Raw genomic sequence first — 21,495 nt, forward strand, 5'->3', positions numbered from 1 at the left:
ATGTCTGGAAAAGTTTAATGTGCTGTGTATCTATTCAGTTTACCCTGACGGACACACACAACTAGTGAGTGTAAGCAAGGACGTGGATTGTTGTAAAGGGAGTGGCGCGGAGGATCGGCAGACCGGTGTAGCCAAAGGCTCTCGACTGCATTCATGCTCACACTACTGCCACTGCACTAAGTTGACCTACATCATGCAAAGATAGAGAAAGAATTTAGGGGTGGGCCTCCAGAGGAAGGAAACACAGATCACCTGATAATGTTTTTAGGGGAGTGTTTTTATGACTAGTCTGTGGTTAGTTAAGCATTCGCTAGGCAATGTTTCACTAGACTGAGTCGTGATAAAAGGAGTTTATTGATAGGTTGGACTTTTACCATGTTATCAAGTCTTGAGTCATAACCTCAGGGTGGACAATTGGAAATGTAAGGTGATCAAACCCACTTTGTGGACAGTTTGATTCAGTTTATCCGTTCATTTTCTGGTTAATATGCAATTTAATGCATTTGATATGAAGTTTGTGAGACAGACCAAACAACTTTTATTTTGCTGACAACTTTTAGGCATGATAATTAAACGTCATCAATAATTAGAACAAATAATAGCTATTGGTCTACATTGACTCTTTATCTAAATATGGTCATCTAACATGACCAACTTTGGATCAACTAAATTCACCATGTTAGTAAATGAACCAAAGCTGCTGCAATAGTTAAAGAACAAGTAATAACCATTGGAAATACACAAATCAATAATATGATGCATGGACATCCATAAAGCCCGCTGTGGTACAATTTAGACAAACTTTACCAATTTCACCAAGTAATTTGTACCAAAATTGCTTCTTAATATAAATCCATAAACAATACCAAAAATATAAGTTACACTACAGTATGAATACAAACATATATACGCGAATTTAGTTTGTCCTATCTTTTAAGGGCTATTGTGCTTTATCTGATGGTTTTAACCTTGAGCAGTGACATTCACTCTTCACCTTGAACAGTGTGTGTGAGACAACCTTTCTTTCTTTACATATGTGTTGTTGAGCAGTTACAGTGCAGTTGCAGTTATCACCTGCAGCTACTAAATAGCCAAAGTTACAGTGATTAAATACAATTTTAAGGTCATTGTACTCTTGAGTACTTTCATTGTTATGCTATCCTAAATTGATGTAGCTGCTAAACACCTCTGAGGGCAACTAATGTAATACATGAATATGGTGAGCCTACGTTCAGAGTAAGTACTTTGTTAAAGTAACGTTTTGTGTTTCTCGTTGGTTTTATGGAGAAAATAGAAAACCAACCGTTTTACCCAGTTCTGTCATAATGTGTAACAATACTACTGTTTAACAGCCTCTTTTATAGCCTTTTCTTGTTCTTTCCATCAAACTTTTAAAAAAAGATAGTAGTTTTCTCTCGAAACCTGGCTCTTCGTCTGTTACCATTACCTCGGAGGGCACACGGGACACTTTCCTTCGTGTGCCGCTAGGTGGAAACAACGAACATTTGACCAAAACGACTGCGCGCAAATACTCACGAAGAAGAGGCAGCAGCGTACATTTCCTCTTCCGGGTCCTGAACCAGAAACGTCGCGTGAACGGCACGACCAAACAGAAAGTTTTACAGAAAACTTAGCAGGTTTGAGTGATTTACGCGTTTTGAACGTGGTCCATTTTGTTTTTGACGGATACAACGTACGTCTGATAACGGATAACGGCATAATTAAAAGGTTTGTAAGTTAAATTGAGCGGATATGCGCTGATGTTGTTAGCTCACATGCAGCAGTGTGCTAACGTTAACTGGCAGGGTAACGTTAGCCGGGCAGTTTTGGCGGATGTAACATAAATTGATTTTTTGCTCGTGTGTTGCTCCTGGTTAGCAAGTCTAGCATTGTAGCTAACTACTGACAAGCATTACATTTTACATTACATTACAGTCATTTAGCAGACGCTTTTATCCAAAGCGACTTACAATTCAGATTCTATCACATTTCTACACCGTAGGCACAGCTACGGGAGCAATTTTGGGGTTAAGTGTCTTGCTCAAGGACACATCGAGCAACAGCTCATTTTGTGATGGTGTGAATGGGATTGTTTGAGAAACGGCAAAATAATATGACGTTTGTTTATGTAACGCTACGCATGTGTGGAGACAGCGGAGGGGTTTGTGCTCATGTTACGATGCCATGAAATAGTCCAACATCTTTAAAGCTATAAGTGCGGCGCTATTATATGCAACTTTTGCGTCTTTTGGCTGTAATTGGTGCTGGGATTTTCGAATGAAAGAGTTGTTACCTTTGTTTACGTTTGCTTTTTCCCACTTGACATTGTATTGATGATGTTGTTGCTTGTGTGTCACATATGTATTCCATGTGATATTGTCTGAAATAAAATGTTCTACAAACATTAGCCCTGTTTGGAATGGACACATCAATTTGACACAGCTGTCCCAAAGAGACACATACTTAATCATCTGGTTCTTCAACCTATATTAAATGATGATGCATTTTGTGATGTTCTGCAGGATTGGAAGATGTCTCTTCCTAAACGGGAGGTGGAGGAGATGAGGCCGTGGGTGGAGCGGACTGTGAAGAAGGTTCTGGGTTTCTCAGAGCCCACAGTGGTTACTGCTGCTTTGCACTGTGTTGGAAAAGGACTGGACAAAAGGAAGACCGCGGGTAACGAATAACTATTTGAGACCTGCTGTGTTTGATCCAGATATGCAAAGATTTAGTCAAGATGCTAAGCATCAAAAAAGGTCCTGATGGTTGTTATGTTGTTACGGTTATGTTTTTCCAGCCCAAGGTGGATGATTGGCTGTAGTGTACTGCACATCCTTCTTGACTTAACTGTCACGGTGTTGCGTTGAAAATGACTGGATTTGCGCTAATTATTTATCGCTCATTTCCCCTTCAGACCAGCTACGTCCCTTCCTTGATGACTCTGCTGGAGGTTTCGTGGAGTGTCTTTTCGAAGCTTTGGAGGAAAGTCGCAGTTCACGCGGCAACAAAGGAGCAGGAGAGAAGCACCGCAAGAGAGACCTCAAGGTAAGCAGACACTCTCGAACTTCAACAAGCCAACTCTGTGTTGTCACTACATACTCAGTCCGCAGTTATTGATTATTTTTGTATTGAAGTATTCTTATACGCATCCTAAATAATAAGACCATAAACTGTCTATAATGTCTATATCTAAACACACATGTTTGGCTTACATGTGATATTGGTGTTTCTGTTGGTCTCAGGATGTATTTGGTGATGAGGCTGAAATCGGTGTAGTGCGAGCAACTCCAGAGGTGGGAGATATGACGGCACCAAAGAGGAAACGGGTCCCTCGCTTCGAGGAGGTAGAGGAGCCTGAGGTCATACCCGGACCTCCATCTGAGAGCCCCGGCATGCTTACCAAAATGCAGGTATGCGATTATAATGATGAGATTTTGTCTGTTAAAGATTGTTCCTAAATACCCTTTTTATGATGCAATAACTAACCTTTTCTCTGTATTATTAGATAAAACAGATGATGGAAGCAGCCACTAAACAGATAGAAGAGAGGAAGAAACAACTGAGCTTTTCCTCTTCAGTCCCTGCTGCACCAGTAATGAAATTCTTTCAGTATCAGTATCATGCATTCAGTATGATGGCAAATTATTTCTCACTAACTTTAGCGGTTGTCCCTTCCCACACCACAGTCCCAGCTGGAAGCCCCTCCACTCTCACGGCTTCTTGGCACGTCCGCTGCTGCAGCTACAGGCGGTACCTCGTCCATCGCCCCGTCCCAGGCCGCCAGCTTTATGAACGATGCTATCGAGAAGGCCCGCAAGGCCGCTGAGCTACAGGCCCGCATCCAGTCCCAGTTAGCCATGAAACCTGGTATCCTCGGAGCCCTGGGGAACACCGGGCCCCACAACCTGGTGGCCCTAGCTAATCTACACGCTATGGGAATTGCCCCACCGTGAGTAATATCCCAGTAGTAAGGATTTTAAAATCGTGGAAAAAAAAAAACACATGGTCAGGGAGATGTGTATTTGTTGATGTTTCAGTGTGAAAATAGACTCTTTCTCTGTGTGTCCCTCTTATAGGAAAGTTGAAATCAAGGAGATAAACAAGCCAACCCCTCTTATTCTGGATGACATGGGAAGAACGGTGGATGCTAGCGGCAAAGAGGTGGAACTCACACACCGCATGCCAACACTGAAAGGTATGTGTAGAGTGGTCCAATTCCTGTGTATACACACACACACACAGTCTTATTTTCTTACCGTGGTTTTCCTCAATTCCTTTTCTACCATATGTGTAGCTAACATTCGAGCGGTAAAGCGGGAGCAGTTCCGTCAGCAGCTGAAGGAGAAGCCTGGGGAGGACTTGGAGTCCACATCCTACTTCGACCAACGTGTGTCTATAACACCGGCTCAGCGCCTTCGCAGGGGCTTCAAGTTCCACGACCAGGGACGCTTTGAGAAGATTGCTCAGAGAATAAGAACTAAGGTTGGATTCAGCTCCAAAACGTTCACATGTCAGCAGTTGTCTCATTCTGATTATTTGGAATAGACGTAAGATACAAATAATGGTGTTTTGTCCCTCCTGCATTGATCTCGTACTCAATCAGGCCCAGTTGGAAAGGTTGCAGAATGAGATTGCCCAGGCAGCAAAGAAGACAGGAATCCAGGCTTCCACCAAGCTGGCATTGATTGCCCCTAAGAAAGAGATTGGAGATAAGCAGGTGCCCAACATTGAGTGGTGGGACTCCTACATCCTGCCCTACAACATAGTCATGTAAGAAAGTACAGCTAACCCAGAAACTTCTAGTTTATGTTACGTTAAATGTCTCATTCTCACTGCCATGGCAGAGCTGCATAATGCATAGTAATGCAGTCTGTACGATCAACTTCCTGTAGTTAACTGTCATGCTTTCCCCTCTTATCTAATGAAGATCACCCAACATAATGTTTGAAGAGATGGAGCTCTTTGGTGTGACCAATCTGGTAGAACATCCCGCCCAAATCAGCCCTCCAGGTGAGTGTCTGGAAGGTAAAACATCTGCACATTGATAAAGGTGCTCCCAACGTATGTTGGTTAAAAAGGAGAACATTTCTGTCCCATAAACATCTTCATGAGGTAGAAGTGCACTCACAGAGATACCAATTGGCATTGAAATTAACATGAGCCTGGTAAGTTTATTAGTATTAAGTAGTAACGATAATTATATCAACATTTCAAATTAAGCCTTTTGAAAGCAATTTCACTTTTTTGCTGTGCCTACCATCCATTATACAACTTATGAAGTGTCTTAATTGAAATTGTTTCAACACTACCATAATTTGCTGGAATTGTTTCACTTTATTTAACTATTTTGTTTTCTCAGTTGACACAGATAAGCCCGTAACGCTGGGCGTTTACCTGACAAAGAAAGAACAGAAGAAACTAAGAAGACAGACACGTAGGGAGGGACAGAAAGAAGTTCAAGAGAAGGTTCGTCTGGGACTGATGCCTCCACCAGAACCCAAAGGTACACACACACATTACTAGTATTACAAACTACTACAATAAAGATGAAACATATTACTGATGTTTACTTTCTTTTTTCAGTACGCATCTCCAACCTGATGAGAGTGCTGGGGACGGAGGCCGTTCAGGACCCCACGAAGGTGGAGGCCCACGTCCGAGCGCAGATGGCCAAGAGACAGAAGTTAGTAACGCAGTTAACCGACACACTGCTCCACTCTCCTCATTTAGAAATTGCCATTTATTTTTGTACGATAACTCATTGTTTCTTTGTTTTTAAATTGTGTTCCCATCTTTGCAGGGTTCACGAGGATGCCAATGCAGCCCGCAAGCTCACATCGGAGCAGAGGAAGGAGAAGAAGGTCAAGAAGTTAAAAGAAGACCTCAGTGATGGTGTTCACATTGCAGTGTACAGGTGTGCAGTTAAATTCAGCTTTATTGGCCATGTATGCGTACATGTACAAGGAATTTCACTCAGTTTTTTTACATTGCTCTCAACGTAAATGGAGATAATGGGGCAGACGGACTGATATAGTGTTCATCAGAGTGACGGCCAGTGGAGAGAAGCTGCTCTGTAGCGCCTACCAGAGGGGAGGAGTTGGAACAGGTTGTGTCCAGGGTGTGATGGGTCTGCAGTGATGTTTCCTGACTCTGGAGATGTACAAGTCCTTGATGGAGGGCCGGCTGCATTTGTAGCAAGAGCCTGCTCCATACTGTAGTTCAAATATATAGTTCAGTGTGTGTCTAATGTAAGCACCTCACCTTCCCTGTACAGGATCCGTAACCTGCATAATCCTGCTAAGAAGTTTAAAGTAGAGGCCAATGCCAACCAGCTGTACCTGACCGGCACAGTAGTTCTGCACAGAGATGTCAACCTCGTTGTGGTGGAGGGAGGTAAGAGATGAGTTAAATGGATTTGTCTCTTCCAAAGATCATAGCTCGTGCTTTTAATACACTGTAAAATATCTGTGGTGTGGTGATTTAAGTAAGATTGTGATAATCAACTATATACATCATTTTGTGTCTTTCCATCACTAGTTTGATCTTTTTCACCATTCATGTTGTCTTGAATAATATACAATTGGCATAACTTTTTTCCAAATGTCACACTATACTTAATCCCTCAAATGTTAGAAAATGTTGTCTGCTGTTTGGTTTATCATCCCAAATATGTTTTTTTGTATTGCATTGCATTTGCAATTTGAGTCCCCTCTGCTTTGTCATGATGACTTAAAGCTGTAATGTTATTCCATCTCCTCTACAGTGATAGTAAGCTCGACAAGGTTTTAGCTTCTTGTGCTCAATTAGCTTTTGAGTGTGTTACGTCGGTGTACTGACAACATCATGAAGGACTACATGATTTCTTGACATGTTAAAAAAACATATAGCTGTACTTCTATGAGGTTTGATATTTATTTCACGTGGCCAAATGGTCTGCATTTTTTGTTTTTTTTTCTCTCTGCTAGCCCATGACAAATTACAGCAGTGGGATAATCAAAGTCATACTTACGATCTAAATTTCTGCCTCCTCTTTCAGGCCCTAAATCCCAGAAAAAGTTCAGGAAGCTGATGTTGCAAAGAATCAAATGGGAGGAACACAACAGTAAAAGAGATGGTAAAAGTGGCTTGACTTTTGAATCTTTTGTGTCTTTTCTTTGTGCTAATTCCAATGATACTGAACTCTTAATTCTCAATTAGATCCAGACGGTGACGATGACACAAAGAGGAACAACAAGTGCTGGTTAATTTGGAATGTGAGTGTTCACACATCCGGTCTTATTTCAACTATATTTAATTGATTTTGTGTGTGTGATCTCATTCAAGTCTAATGATTCCTCTTGCTTCTCCAGGGCACAGCTAAAGAGCGCAATTTTGGGGAGATGAAGTTCAAGCAGTGCCCTACAGAGAACATGGCCAGAGAACACTTCAAGAAACACGGCACAGAACACTACTGGGATCTGGCTCTCAGCAAGAGTGTGTTGGACAACCCCGATGACTGAAACCTCAGTGAACTCCCCCTTCTACAAGACCCACAGCCTCACAGCCAGGTGGCCCTCACTACTGACTGGCTGCCTTTAACTGAGGACAGACATAATCAAGAGACTTGAACATAGAAATGGAGGAACAATAAACCTGTGTGGATGCTTTTGCAAGAGTGTGTGTGCGCGCGCGCGTCCGTGAGTGTGTGTGTGTATGCCTGCATCAGTGTTCATCATTTTGTTGGTAGGCTATTTTGTCATAATACAACATGACAGATTGCACTGTGATGTAAATCAATGACTCAAATCTTTTTGTGATGACTAGACTTTTGTGACAAAACCCACATGTACATTGATAATGGTACCATGTTTGAGTAAAAGTAGTTAATAAAACAAATGCCCAATAAGTGAGTGACCACATGTTTAGTATTAACCTGGAAGGATTCCTGAGTAATGTTTCAAATTGTTCCCAAACTAATTGTAGTACTTACTGGTACATTTCACTGAATTTAAAGCTCCCACTTTTTTTATTTTTATTTTGGAGAAACGAGCAAATGGATAACTCACCTGTAGCAGAGCGTTACTTTTCTCACTAACGTTACAGTGACAGCCTTAAATAAACAACATTCATCCGACTTCTGTCTCTTTTTCTCCGTCAGTTGGAAACTACTCCCGCGCATTGTTTAACATCAGATAACTTATTTTATTATGTGTTGTGCACGGTGACGTACACTTGCGAGTACATTTATGTCCTTATGATAAAGTAGCACGAACACGTGGGCGTGTTTCTAATCGTCCTCATTACGTTAACTCCCTCGCGCGCGTCAGCAGCAGCAGCGAGCCATCAGCAGACAGAGCTGGAAAGATGGCGGCCGGTTCAGGAGCTGCAAGCGGGCACGGAGCGCGCAGCTCCAACGCTGGCCTGGAAGCGTCTGTAGACCGACGGCTTCAAGGAGTATCCAACACCATGGAGTCAATACAGGGTCAATCGAACTGGTGCATTGAAAACAAAAAGCACCACGGCCTCATCGTGCGCCACTGGATGAAGTGGCTCAAGAAATGTGAGTAGCTCGCCGCTAGCTAGCCCACTTTAGCCAATTCAAATGCGTCTCTGCGTTGACCGTGATCGACTTTTCCAAATTCAGCGTCTTGTGATCGCTTTGAAGTGTGAAGTGTAAAGCAATTGGGTGCAAAAATAAACAATGATTGAGATGCGAATCATACATTTATATTTTACTGCACTTTTGAAGGGGCTGGCGTTGTAATCGCCACTTAAAATTAGCCGCTAATGCTAGCTAAGCTAAGCTAACGTTTCGCTGCTAGCGTGACGGTCTCACTGCTAGCTCTGTTTACAGTCGGGCCTCCCGGGGCTCATGGCCTGGATTACACCGATACGAAGAAATCTGCCATGCACTGCATGTGTCAAAGAATAAACACTTGAACTGAAGGTGGTTACAATGTGTTTAGTTAGATTATGTTAAAGATCAGCTTTTGTCGGTGTTTTGTAGGTTTAACTTCTCGGATGACGGTTAGTCGTCCTGCATACATGATTGTTGGTGTGATGCGGTGGTATATATTTGTATATATACCGTTAAACTAGCTAAAATGAAAGTACACTATAACAGAATTATATCGTAAATGTTCTACTTAGTATGACACGAGTCATAAACAATCTGCATTTCAATGTCGGGTTGCAAATTGTTGCTGCACTTGACAGCAGCACCCTAAAATATTTCCTCCAACTTTATTTACTAAATTGTCATTGCTTCATAGTGGTTTCTTACCAACCTACTGTATATTCCTAATATACCTAACTGGATGCAGTTAAACTTTTAAAGTAAATATAAATGTTATAGTAACTATAATGGCTTATGTTGACCAGGCAGGCTGGCACATTCAAGCTATTTAACCTGGTTGATGTTACTGTGTTCATGTAACACTTGAAACAAAGTAGGTTTCTTGGCAAAGGTTCCTTGTCAAGGAAACATCACAAGTAGACGGTGTGTCACCAGATAGTCTTACAAACTAGTGGTACTGGAATCTGACAAGTGTTAATCCTCGTTATCTAACTCTGGGTAGTTGTTTATTCCCTCACTAATCTGTTCAAAGTCATTTATATTATTCTGGATTATGTTTGAAATCCCAGTTTGTCTTCTTACTATTGACTGCAACACATCTCCATATAGCTCTCCTATGAGGTAGTATGAGTCCTGCATGCAGCATTTGAAATTCTTTGCAATACCTACACAACGCTTGTACAGCATCTCACTTCATTAACATGAAAGCAAACATAGTCGCTGTTGTGACTCTGTGAGAGAGTTAATTAAATTGAGGTAACACAGTGGGAAAGCCACTGAACTGCTCTCACTTGTTTAGCTCTTAGACAGACGACAGTATGATCAGTTTATCTTCGTCTGCACGGGTCACTTTGTGTGTTTGGTCGCTTCCTGTCCTCTAGTAATATTTTTTTGCTATTTTGAACTACAAAATGCATTTAGTTGAATAGGTTTACAGACATTTGCATGGTTTCTAACAACACTTTGTAGACCATAATAATCCTAAACGTTTGTGGAGGAATTATTGTGTTATATGCGGACTTGTTTTTTTAAACGTTGGAGCGACTGATTCGGTAGATTTCATCACCCCACATAGTTAGTGCTGTGGCCGTTGATGTCGGTGAATGCAGGAATAAATGTAATTGATGTTGCAACTGTTTGATGGAGGTGTTATTTATCATTTGAGCTTTTATATTGTTTCTACTCATCAGAGGGTTTTGGAAGGTTTAGTTTACCGTCTGGTTTTTGGAAAGAAGTGGCAGATAGTTTTAATTTGTGTGAAGTTTGATGACCTATTATCATGAAGTTAATATCACAACGCTGCTATTACATATCATGTTTACCTCGTGTTTGTTTTGAGTAGGATTAAAAAAAGATATTTGATTGCATTTGCCTTTGATGCATGATGCTAATTAGTTTTTTTTGATTTATGGAACCCGATGAAATGTGTGTAAAAACACGAGTCATCATAAATTCTTATAGGTACATTTACATGAAAGCTAGATGCAAAGGATCCCTCACATCTGCAGCAGGAAAATGCTTATTTCAAAAATTGTTCTCCAATCTTAACCTGAGTTAAACGTATAAAATGCGAAAAGTACAAATTTTAAAAGCCAAATAAATAATTCACATTATGGAATCATCTGAAATGAGGAGTTTCTAAAACAGTTTCTTGCTAATCTGACTGCTGAAACATTAGAAAAACATTTTGTTTGCATTTGTAATGGAGTTTTATTGTGCCCTGAAAAACTTAAAGTCTTAACTGTCTCACTCAAATCATCATGTAGACCAGTGTTTCTCAAACTTTTGTTTTGGGGACGGACTTTAAAGAAAACAACATTTGACTTAATGATATAAATGCATTTAGATGGAGTTAACAGGCTTTCGTTTTTTCCTCGCATCAACAAAACGCACTGAATGTACGGCAGCCTTTCACAGTAGATTCAATGTTATACGTAGAATCAGAACAATACGAACATTCAGGCTCCCTCGCAGCACTCAAAGGTGTGTTGCAGATATAAATCTTAAATAAAAGACTCTGGAAGAAATTCTGCGAATGTATTTGGGAATGATTGACGTAGACGTTTCTTCTCGGTGCGCATCGTTGCCAACAGAGCAACGCATGATGAAAGGTTGTGCTGACGGCTCACTGCAAACTGCTGTGCACTGGCTCAGCCATTGTTTTCTGATGGAGAGCGGGGCCAAGAGTCAATCTACTGATCGTCATTTATTGTTGGCTGTAAGCGACAAGGTACCAAGTAGAAGCATTGTGAGTAAACACAGTCCATGCCAACCAAGCACACAGCAGGTTTCCTTTTCTTTTCTTATACTGCAGAAATCCATTAGTTTGCCTGACTTTTAGTCTGGTATGTCATGTAGTTTTTATTTCATTTTATTTCAAAGTTGGAGTTTATTACTTGTGAATAGTAATGATAAAAAAAACACCAAAAGCTCTTCTGTGATGAAAAAGAGCTTCGGATGTGTGGACGATTATAAATACCCGCGGTATATCTTTGAGCACCACTGCCAACACGCAGTTTATATTTGCAGCATAAGTTGTGTTTGGTAAACTAAACACGAAACTGTAGTTTTTCTAATTTGCACGATTACAGCAGCAGAGTGGATAGAGCAAACAAACAAACAAGTAGAAAAACAAGATTAAAACGAGTCAAATTAAATACGTAATCACACAGTAAAGGTTTAATAAATAAGTAAACAACTAAAATATGATATCGTCTGACTGAATGGTTGAATGGTAAATACTCTTTACTTTCAGTGAGGATGCAACCTAATAAGATTGAGTGTAGTTTCATGTCCTGTGCGTTAGTATATTAAAGCACAGTGTTGCTACCCAAATTAATTTGTGGCATCAAGCTTCATGTAATGTAGCTGCTTGTGATGAATCTCAATCCAATCACAAAAGGGAGCAAAACGGTGCCTTTGAAAGAAGGAAGTGTTCTGTTTTTATTGCTTCAATGTTCAGTTTGAACGTTTGCCATTTATTTCAATATTACTATAAAATCTTGTATTGATTACGTTTTTGAAAGTTTTGGGTTAAAGCTATATTTAGGGAAATCAATTTTCAGAAAATACACAAATATTTATCAATAATACATTTTGAAGTAGAACAATATTAAATGCTTTGTTGAATTTGTTCCTTTCATTGTATTAGGGGAAGCATACATCAAATATCAGTCTTGTGTTGTTATACATAGTTTATATGAAATAAACTCCTCCTCAGGTTTCTGCACAGAAAGGCTCATAGCATGACGTTCACAAACTACAAAGACAGATGGTGTTAAACTGTCCAGCATGTTTGTTTCAGAAGTGTGAGCAAATAATAACTTCAATTTTTGCACATATTTTACTCCTTTTGGCATGAATATTATTTTCAAGTAGTTATTCCTAAAATGTTTCATGTTTGACATACAAAGGGCCTAAATAAGGTGGTGTTGCATCGTCACTTTTCAGTGTTTTGATGTTTCACTTTGTCATTTAGGAGCTTTTCAAGTGAATTTTGCAAACTGTTTCAGCATTGAATGGTGGAATAGAAGTACAGATACTGTTTTTGGAGAAATGTAGTGTGTGTGTGTGTGTGTGTGTGTGTGTGTGTGTGCGTGTGTGTGTGTGTGTGAGTGAGAGAGAGGGGGGGGAGAGAGAAGGGTTCGTTCATCTGTTCATAGATACTCAAGGCGCTGTATGAACAACTCGCGTCACTCACATGATGTTTGGGGCATATTTGTGAAAATGTGATATCAGCCTTGTTTTTAAATATGTGTTTGTTTTAAAAAACTTTATAGTTAATGCTGAAAACAACTCAAAATATTTTATCAAGGATATCTGTGTGTTGCCAACAATTTTTATATTGTCAGTATGTGCTGATATGAGATATTTGATCTATGTTAATAATATTAACTCCCTTAGGTAGTTCATTCGATCAGTTTTTACTGCAAAGTGTCTTTTTTCCCCATTTCATGTACTTTCCTTTTCGTTTTTACCTTGTGGAGCTGGTCTTTAGATTTTTTTTCTTTGCATAGACTGCAGTGACCAGTTAATTGCTGATTGAACTGATGAATCTTGTGTCTTTTAGACGAACCAACTAAGATGCTGACCTCTGTTAAAATGTAACAGAATGTGAAATCCAGCTCACTGACTGTAATTGAATCCTGCCTGCTAAAGTCAGGCTGCTGGATCTGTTTTAGGAAGCGGTGAAAATCATTGGATCTTTGCCAATATTGTATTTCTTTTGGATATGGAAATGTATGACTGAACTGATCGTACCAACTAAAACAGGCACCGTCTTCAGCCCGACAGTAGTTTAATAGATTAAGATGCCATTACGGCTTTTGAATGCAGCACAGGTGACACTTCAGAGCTGTATTTGCATCAGTGGATATGTTTGTGAATATACATCAAAAATTGTCATTATTGCATTTTGGCCAATGTTAATTAATATTCTTTCACAAAAACACGAGCTGTATGATAACGATCCATAAGATGTGTTTTTTAATTATGTGCTGAGCGGGACGTTTTTACAGAAAAACGGCTATGTGATGCATCACTGGTTCTAAATGAGCTCAAACTTTCTTCTTTTTCAGCTGACAACAATCACCGCTTGAATCTCTTTTACCTCGCCAACGACGTGATACAGAACTGCAAGAGAAAGAATGCCATTGTCTTTCGCGCAGCCTTCGCAGAAGTCCTTCCTAGTGCCGCGCAGTTTATCAGGTGAGTACGCGGCAATACAGCTGAAATAAGAATACGTCTGTTCTCCCGTTCTTCTGGTGTTGACATGTGCCATGGTACGTTTCCTTCTTTCGTTGTCAGAGATGGGAAAGTCCGCAAGTCAGTGGAAAGGATTTTTACAATTTGGGAGGAGAGGAGCGTGTACCCCGAAGAGGTCATTGCCCAGTTTAAAGCTGGCTTCAACAAAAAGGAAAAGGAACGAGAGAAGCAGAAGGAGAAGCAGAAGGAGAAGGAAAAGGAGAAGAAGGAAAAGGAGAGAGAAAAGGAGAAAGAGAAAGAAAAGGAAAAACAAAAGGAGACTCCACCGGCAACTGGTCAGTTTGGTACTTCAAGGTTTTTAAAAAGTTAAATAACTTCCTAAAACTTGAGTCACATAATTGTTTATTTCAAACCATTTACAGTTCTGATTGTGTTCAATTGATGTTTTTCTTTCCAGCTCCAGCCAGCACCAAAGCTGCCCTCAAGTCCAAGATTGTAGCAGAGTTCACAGTAAGTCTTGCTCATTACTAGGGTTGGGTACCGAAAAGCGGTGCCAATATGGTTCCTGGTTCCTATACGACCGGTATCTACCGGACCGAAACTCAACGCAGATTTCGGTGCTTCCTTTCGGTGCCTGAGCCGATTGAAATACTTTTTTTACACTCCTCTGATGACTCCCTCCTGGCAGCAGGTAACGATAGACTCGGTCCTCCGCTCCTCACTCATAGTATTATTACAACGGGGTACTGCCCGCTCATAAGCACAACATCCACAGACACGCGAAAGCTTCTTCTTCTTCTTCTTTGAGGTGTAGTGGCGGTTGGCAAACGACGAATTGGCACATTACCGCCACCAACTGGTAAAATAAAACAAGTCATGTGGCGTGTCGTATTTTGCCAGAGAAGGCAAATATGCTCATATTTCTGCAAAATAATTGCTGAATTTGAAGCTGTAGTGTGTGTACAGAGTGTGTGTGTGTTTTGTATTTATTTTTAATTATTTAAGTATACTGTAAACTGTTAACAGTTAATATATTGTTCATAGTTTGAAGTTAAAAAGTTTGAAGCCAAGTGTTTTGTGTTTATTTATATTTATAGTATACTTTAAACAGTTAATATATTGTAAAAAAAAAAAAAGTATCAGTTTAGGCGCCAGTATCGTTTTAGCACCGGTATTGGAAAAAATCCAAACGATACCCATCCCTACTCATTGCTGTTGTCTTGTGTAACTTTTGTAACTGTTTGTGTTAGCAAATATCTAAAGCGTTGTACTTTCTGTCACTTATCTCTTTGCACTCCGTTTCTTTTCTAGCCCCACTCGCTCATCGAGCAGTTGTCGAGTTATAAGCGAGCAGTCGCAGAAGAGGAGTTCAGGGAGAAGCAGCTGGCAGCTCTCCGGGTAGACGTCTGCAGCACGGAGGCTCTCAAGAGACTCAAAGGTGGGATGTCACCGAGCTCTTTCTGCATCATCACACACTTCTTATACTTATATCATATATAACTTATATACTATATCCTGTGTGCTGTATGTCTTAAGCCACAAACGCACTTGATATGTCCTCTTCATGCCACACCACTGGGAGTCTTTTATTGACCCATATGAGAATGTGTATAAATCTTGTGTCTCATTTTTTTTGCTTGTTTATCAATTGTCTCCTGTTCCAGACAAGGCAGGAGGGAACAAGTTTGCGAAGGACTTCGAGGACGGCAGTCTGAAGCTGCAGGAGTTTGTCGTCTTCATGGAGAAAGAGCTGAAGACGGGGCCTCCTCTGCTGGAAGCTTTGGGAAACGCTGACATTTTCTACGAGATGCAGTACAAGGAGGTTAAAATTGTGGCCAATGTGAGTGTTCGGTTTCCGGTTTGGTATTTGTTGTTCATAATCAAAATGGTGACACAGACATTTATTGTTGTTTCTACGTTGCTTTGTAACAATGACTGTTGTTAAATGCTACTATAGATGGCTGGAACATCCTTTTTATCTTCCTCATATCTCTCGTGTTTCCTCTCTCAGGCGTACAATGCCTTTGCCAACCGCGTGGCCAGCCTTAAAAGAAAATTGGATTCCCTCAAGTCGACCTTACCTGGACCCGAGGACTCACCCATCCCCTCACCCTCTGAAGATGCCCCCTCTCCCACTGGCTCTGACTCACCCTACCTGGGACTAGGGTCTAGCAGAGCCCAGGTGGACCCAGAGCTGGATGGCAAGGCCATGGATGAAGGAGACATGCCCAGTGACAACAGACACATGGAGGATATGGACATGTCTGATGAAGAGGCTGGCACTGCCACAGCAGGCGGTTAGTGGCTCCAGAGTGTTGTAGTGGGGCGATAGGTGTCCTTTTTCATATAGATCCATATTGGGCTGCCCAGTTGTAGTGTCGTGCTTCCGATTTGAAGATGTATCAGCTCTTTGGTTGTTTTTTTACTAGCAGATGACAAGAAGGACAAGACGTCCACTGCTGTTGCCAAGTCAGATGCAGCATCAAAGGTTCCCACCACACCTACGAAGGCTTCTAAGACCAACGCCACTGCTGCCGCCACGGCCACGCCACTGACTCCCACCCCCGCTGCAGCTCAAAGCACCCCGACGACCCCGATGGGCGTGAATCTGGAGAAGGTTGACCTGGGAAAGATCAGCTCCATCCTCAGCTCGCTCACATCTGCCATGAAGAATACAGGTGTGTTCAAAGGTTTGCTGAAGACGAGAGCAAACATGTTCTTTGCATAGATCACCACTCGGTGCAAGCGGTGTTCCACCCATCCATAGGAATATGAAGTAGATCTACTCAACCATGTCACAGATAAAAAGTGGTCTGCATCCCTCTGTCTTTTTGAATTTTTCCCAGCAGCTAGCCCATCACCTCGGCCGTCTCCAGGAACACCCACCACTCCTTCTGGCCAAGCAGCAGCCTCCAAAGCGACTTCTTCGAGCCCTCACTTGGCCAACTTCCTGTCCCGTGTTGATATCACACCTGAAGGCATACTCAATGCTCTGTCTAAAACAAACACACCAGGTAACACACACATACACTATACTTTTTTTTAAAATGAAAAATGTTATCACGTTTTACTAATCATTCATTTGTTTCTTATGTCGTCATGTCTGACTCCCCTGCCCCGCCCTTTTTCTGTCTTGGTGCAGCTTTGTCCTCTCTCCTGCAAAGTGTGACCAACGCCACCTCGGCTCCTCCCACCCGAACCTCCCCAGAATCCTCCGCAGCTAAAACCCCGCTCACCCCAACCACCCCAAAAACAAAACCCACCGTGGGGAACAGCCTCAAACGAGACACACCTGGGAGAACCAGAGACTGGGAGAAAGGGAGACAGCTGTCCCCTCCTCCTCCTCCTCCTCCGCCCCCTCCTCGCCTCTCGGCTCCTTCCGTTTCTCCCCCCAGCCTAGAATCCAAAATCAACAGTTTCCTGCAGGGTAATCCAGGTTTTAGTCTCGCTCTGGGTGATGTCAGTCCCGATGGGGTGGATGGGACCCCAGTGAGAGACGAAGCTGCCGGCACCCCCACCCAGGACGAGATCATGGACACACCTGGGAGTGTGCCAGAGTCTTTAGGGTCCTCTGGAGGCCATAACCTCTCGCCCACAGCCTACCGCAGTGAACCCTGGGATGCTGTGATCACCCCATCAGGAAGCAGCAGCAATGGAGACCTGCTGAGCTCTTCCTCCTCCTCTTCACGCTACGGAGCTGGAAAAAAGAGTGGCTCAAAATTAAAGGACGATGAAGTGATGAATGCGAGGAAGCAGGTGTCCTCTTCCCCCAGTAACGACATGAAGGGTAAGAAAGATGGACAACACGGCCAGTCAAGAATGTTGGGAAACAACCGAGGGATTGGAGAAAGAAGACAGTCTGCAAGCTCTCGTAAGGCCAGCAGTGGCTCAGATGACGGAGGTCTGGGTGGAAAACGAGAGGGGAAAGCTGAACGGTCTCCAGGTGGGGATGGGAGGGAGGGACAGTACCATCGTATTGAGACACTAGTGTCTCCCTACACCGAAGGGGCACCCATCCAAACTCTAGGCTACTCGAACCGACCACTCGCTGGAGAGCGCATCAAGACGGTAGAGAGCATCCGCGTGGTTGGCCGAGGTACTCGGCGAGGGGGAGGGGCTGGCGGTCGGCCCGGGGGAGCGATGTGGTATGAAGAGGAGGAGTACATGGAAGCTCCCTCAACCCACGCTATCCCCTCTCCTCTTAACATTGGCACCAAGGACATGACCCCCTCCATGCCTCTGCCTCCCCCACATCTCCTCCTCCTTCCCCCACATCTCCACCCTCCTCTGTCCCATCCTCACGCACATCCTCCACCCCAAGCTCCGTTCCAAATGCCCTACCACACGGATAACATCCAGACTCCTCCCCCGTCACTCCTCCACCAGCATCCTCCTCCTCCATCCCATTTCTTCGGCCCCCCTCCGCCGATCCCTCGGCCCCCTCCACCTCCCATGCCCCAGCGCCCTTCCCCTCCGTCCACCCACCATGCTGTGCCCACTGCCGTCATGGTCGGGGGAGTGCTGGTCCCTGTCGATCGACCCCTTTCAGTCAGACCTGAAGGTGTAGATCGCAGTGGACTAGGGCCCAGAGGAAGCAAAATGGGTCCTCCACCCCTCATGGGATCGTTGCTAGGCGAGCCCCCTAAGCTGCCCCGCCCTGGCACCGTTAAAGAGACCTTTGTCCCCCGCCATGCCCCCCCTCTCCACCGCCCAGGTACCCCTGGTGTTCCCCTACCCTTACTGGGCAGAGTGAAGGAGCCTCTGAATCTACCTCTTCCGCCCCACTCTCCCACATCCTCCACTCCCTCTCCCTCCACGCCTAATTCCCCTGCGGTCGACACTCTCCCCACTAGTCCTCCCGCTCAGCCCCGCAAGCAAACCTCTAACCCCGTTCCCCTGCTCAACTTGCCCAGTCCTCGACCCCCCATGCTCTCGGTCCCCATCCCACAGAGACCTCTGCTGCGGGGCCGAAACCCCTCTCAGCAGTTTAACCAAGATCGTCCCATGGGGGGCTACCGTGGGGGCAAGCGGTCCGGTCCTCCGTACACAGGTGGTCCCTTCCATTCGCAGAAGAGACCCTTCCGACCCCCACGCTACTGAAGTGGTCATCTAACACAGGCGGTGTGAGAAGTGCAAGCACCCTGCACTGAAGTGCAGAGTGTGTGTTAGCCCTGCTGGTATGAGCCCAGATATTTTTTTCTCTGTTCATTAGCTTGAATTAAAACTACCTTTTAGGTTGTGTGTAAATAGTGGATTAAATCTTCATGCTTCAGCTAGGCAGCCAGCCAATCATCTTACACTGTACAGTGCAGCTACGAGGTTACATTAGTCACACGGAGCAGAGTGTTGTGTAGCAACCCTCCATCCATCCCATTTATCCCATTTCTCAAACCTCTTCTCTAACCATAGGAAGAAAATGCAGATAGTTCAGTTAGAAATGAAACTTTTCTTTATTTAGTGCTTGCCCATTTGTGTGAATGTTGGGTCACTTAACTGAGAGAGAGCAGGAGAGCGGAGCAGAGGTTTGGGTCTCATAGGATACACAGGAAAAAAAATAAAAAAGCAATAGTTTGACATCTTGGGGAAATAAGCTTATTTGGGTCTCATATGTGCTAAATGTGAAGCTACAGCCAGAGCCGCTTAGCTTAGCTTAGTATAAAGACTGGGAAGAGCTGCCTTGGATCTGTCTAAATCTTAAAGAAAAAGACTCCAATTAACACCTCTAAAGTTCACTTATTAACACGTGGGATGTTTGTTTAATCCATATAAAAATGTAAGTGTAAAAATGACAAGTTGTTATACATGGAATTATATGTCACGACTCCAGGAAGTAGCTCTGTTACCTCTAGACAGAACCAGGTTAGCTGTCTGCTGTTTCCAGTCTTTATAATAAGCTGAGCTAATGGTCTCCTGTCCTCTGCTTCATATTTAACAGATATGTCATCTAACTCTTAAGAAATCCAATAACTGCAATTCCCAAAATGTCAAGTCATTCCTTTAAAATTCCAAAGTGATCTCTTCTTCTCTGCGTGTCTGGGTGTGCGCCGTGTGCCCTAACACGGTATTTCTCATTTGAAGTGATGAGATTTGTGTTGCAGCCGAGGTCGACGCTTGTTCATATCTCCGGAGTACCTGCTGTAAATAATCTTCTTCTCTTGCTCGAACCTTTTTCACCCTCCCATCTCTCCCACTGTATATTTCTAAGCTTGTAAATATAAAAAACTGAGATGACATCTTTTTTTTTCCCCCTCTTCAAGCTCTTGTTTCTGTTAACGAGGACAATGGTCGTCAATCTAGCGCCCCGTCTTTACTGTGATTGAGGCCTTGGATAAGCTTTAGCTCCAGAAGAGTTTCTCTGCAGTGTCTGTCGCACCTTTCTGTCCACCACGCAGAAGAGGAGGGTGAAGATAATTATGTATTTTTATTTCCAACATAAAGGTCTGCCTGTGCGCGCTTCAAGTTAGACTGAATCATGAAGATTCTCGGTAGTGGACGGCCGGGGGCAGGCGGTGAGGGGGAGGGGGGGAGGTATTTCATTTTTGAACCACACTCTTGCTCGGCTTCAACATGTACTGACTTGAATAAAATCCAGTTTCAATTCGACTGGGGGGCGGGGAGGAGGGGGCATTTTATTTGGTCACTATGATTACCTTGAATTGCGCTGTTATAATGCATTTGCGCTGTTCAGCTGATTTTTCTGCCTGTTTTTCAGAGAAATTGTTTTCATATATTTACGTAGCTGCTGCTGCCATTTTCATAATGCATTAACATTTAATGCCTTCTTTTTTTTTTTGCGCTGTATTTTTATGCGAGACAGAATTGGCAATTTCCCTTTTGCAGCAGCGCCCACAAATGGTAAAACAATTGAGCTAATGAGGAGTTTTGAAAATGGTTTATTTGAATACTCAAGTTGTATTTGGCCCCTTCCTCATATATATATTTTTTTTTTTTTAGCTGCTTAAGTCATGCTTTCCCCCTCAAGCCCCTGTGCTTACCTTGTGCTCACATGGCTTCGTCCAGGAACACTTGTGCACCTCTCAACACTTAAAAAAGGGTCGGCACAATATCCGTAATCCTCCCATCTTGTGCAGGAATTATGGCCGTAATGCCTCCCTCTGTTCTCCACTGATGAGGTTAGCCCACAAAGTGAGAGGTGCATGCTGGGTGTTGCTGCTCAAAGCCTCATGTCTCTTGTGTTTGCCTGATCGTGGAGTGTTTTGTCGTCTCCTGTGCTCATTCACAGTTACATCAAGAAAGACTGAGCACCTGCTAAACGTTTCCACATAAAGTTTGATACATTGTTAAAATGTAACCACACCGAGTGTATTTGTCACCACAGTGTTAGTTCATCAGAGCTCTGATGTTTTACTGAATGTTATACAAGTCTGTTACCACCTTCTGTAAACTGTTTGTCTTTTATCTGATCGCTCACTGCTAAATATCAACCCTAATCAGTTTGGTGTGTTCACGTGTCACACAGTCGAAGCCAGATTAACTGTTGTAAAAATCTTCCTGCTTACTGAAGCACCTACCAAGTTCAACATTTCAATTGAAGATGTGACAAAGCCGATGGTCTGTGTATATTTGATAAGTTGAATTGCTCTTACTGCTGTTCTCATCAATGATGCTTTATCCCCGGTCTTTGAGTGTCCAATCCTTTCTGGTGTGATAAACATGCACTCATTCTACTACTGTCATAGTGAATATATGCATACTTTAAGACCCGAGTACATCTT

At 42.9% G+C, this 21,495-nt stretch overlaps 2 protein-coding genes across 5 annotated transcripts; both read left to right on the plus strand.

The window, feature by feature from the left end:
- The first annotated feature begins 1,579 nt into the window (after positions 1–1,579).
- Positions 1,580–8,249, plus strand: prpf3 (PRP3 pre-mRNA processing factor 3 homolog (yeast)). Of its 2 annotated transcripts, none has more exons than XM_031852988.1 (17): positions 1,580–1,728; positions 2,523–2,676; positions 2,915–3,045; positions 3,243–3,410; positions 3,506–3,592; positions 3,687–3,949; positions 4,077–4,195; positions 4,295–4,482; positions 4,604–4,770; positions 4,928–5,010; positions 5,360–5,503; positions 5,584–5,683; positions 5,801–5,914; positions 6,275–6,393; positions 7,037–7,114; positions 7,198–7,253; positions 7,350–8,249. In XM_031852988.1, the coding sequence occupies exons 2-17, from the start codon at positions 2,532–2,534 to the stop codon at positions 7,497–7,499; spliced, it is 2,112 nt and encodes a 703-aa protein (XP_031708848.1). In that variant the 5' UTR covers positions 1,580–1,728; positions 2,523–2,531; the 3' UTR covers positions 7,500–8,249. The 2 variants fall into 2 exon arrangements, with proteins under 2 accessions (XP_031708848.1, XP_031708849.1); XM_031852989.1 differs by having other exon boundaries at positions 1,591–1,637.
- On the plus strand, positions 8,196–21,324 carry rprd2b (regulation of nuclear pre-mRNA domain containing 2b). Of its 3 annotated transcripts, none has more exons than XM_031852987.1 (10): positions 8,196–8,539; positions 13,633–13,762; positions 13,862–14,094; positions 14,217–14,269; positions 15,071–15,197; positions 15,424–15,599; positions 15,771–16,056; positions 16,189–16,437; positions 16,606–16,773; positions 16,902–21,324. In XM_031852987.1, the coding sequence occupies exons 1-10, from the start codon at positions 8,344–8,346 to the stop codon at positions 18,857–18,859; spliced, it is 3,576 nt and encodes a 1,191-aa protein (XP_031708847.1). In that variant the 5' UTR covers positions 8,196–8,343; the 3' UTR covers positions 18,860–21,324. The 3 variants fall into 3 exon arrangements, with proteins under 3 accessions (XP_031708847.1, XP_031708846.1, XP_031708845.1); XM_031852986.1 differs by having other exon boundaries at positions 8,294–8,539; positions 16,609–16,773; XM_031852985.1 differs by having other exon boundaries at positions 8,294–8,539; positions 16,192–16,437.
- Positions 21,325–21,495: the final 171 nt, after the last annotated feature.

This window comes from Anarrhichthys ocellatus, unplaced genomic scaffold (assembly GCF_004355925.1).
Source record: "Anarrhichthys ocellatus isolate YVR2014 unplaced genomic scaffold, GSC_Weel_1.0 scaffold13, whole genome shotgun sequence".
In the NCBI taxonomy this organism is placed as follows: Eukaryota; Metazoa; Chordata; class Actinopteri; order Perciformes; family Anarhichadidae; genus Anarrhichthys; species Anarrhichthys ocellatus.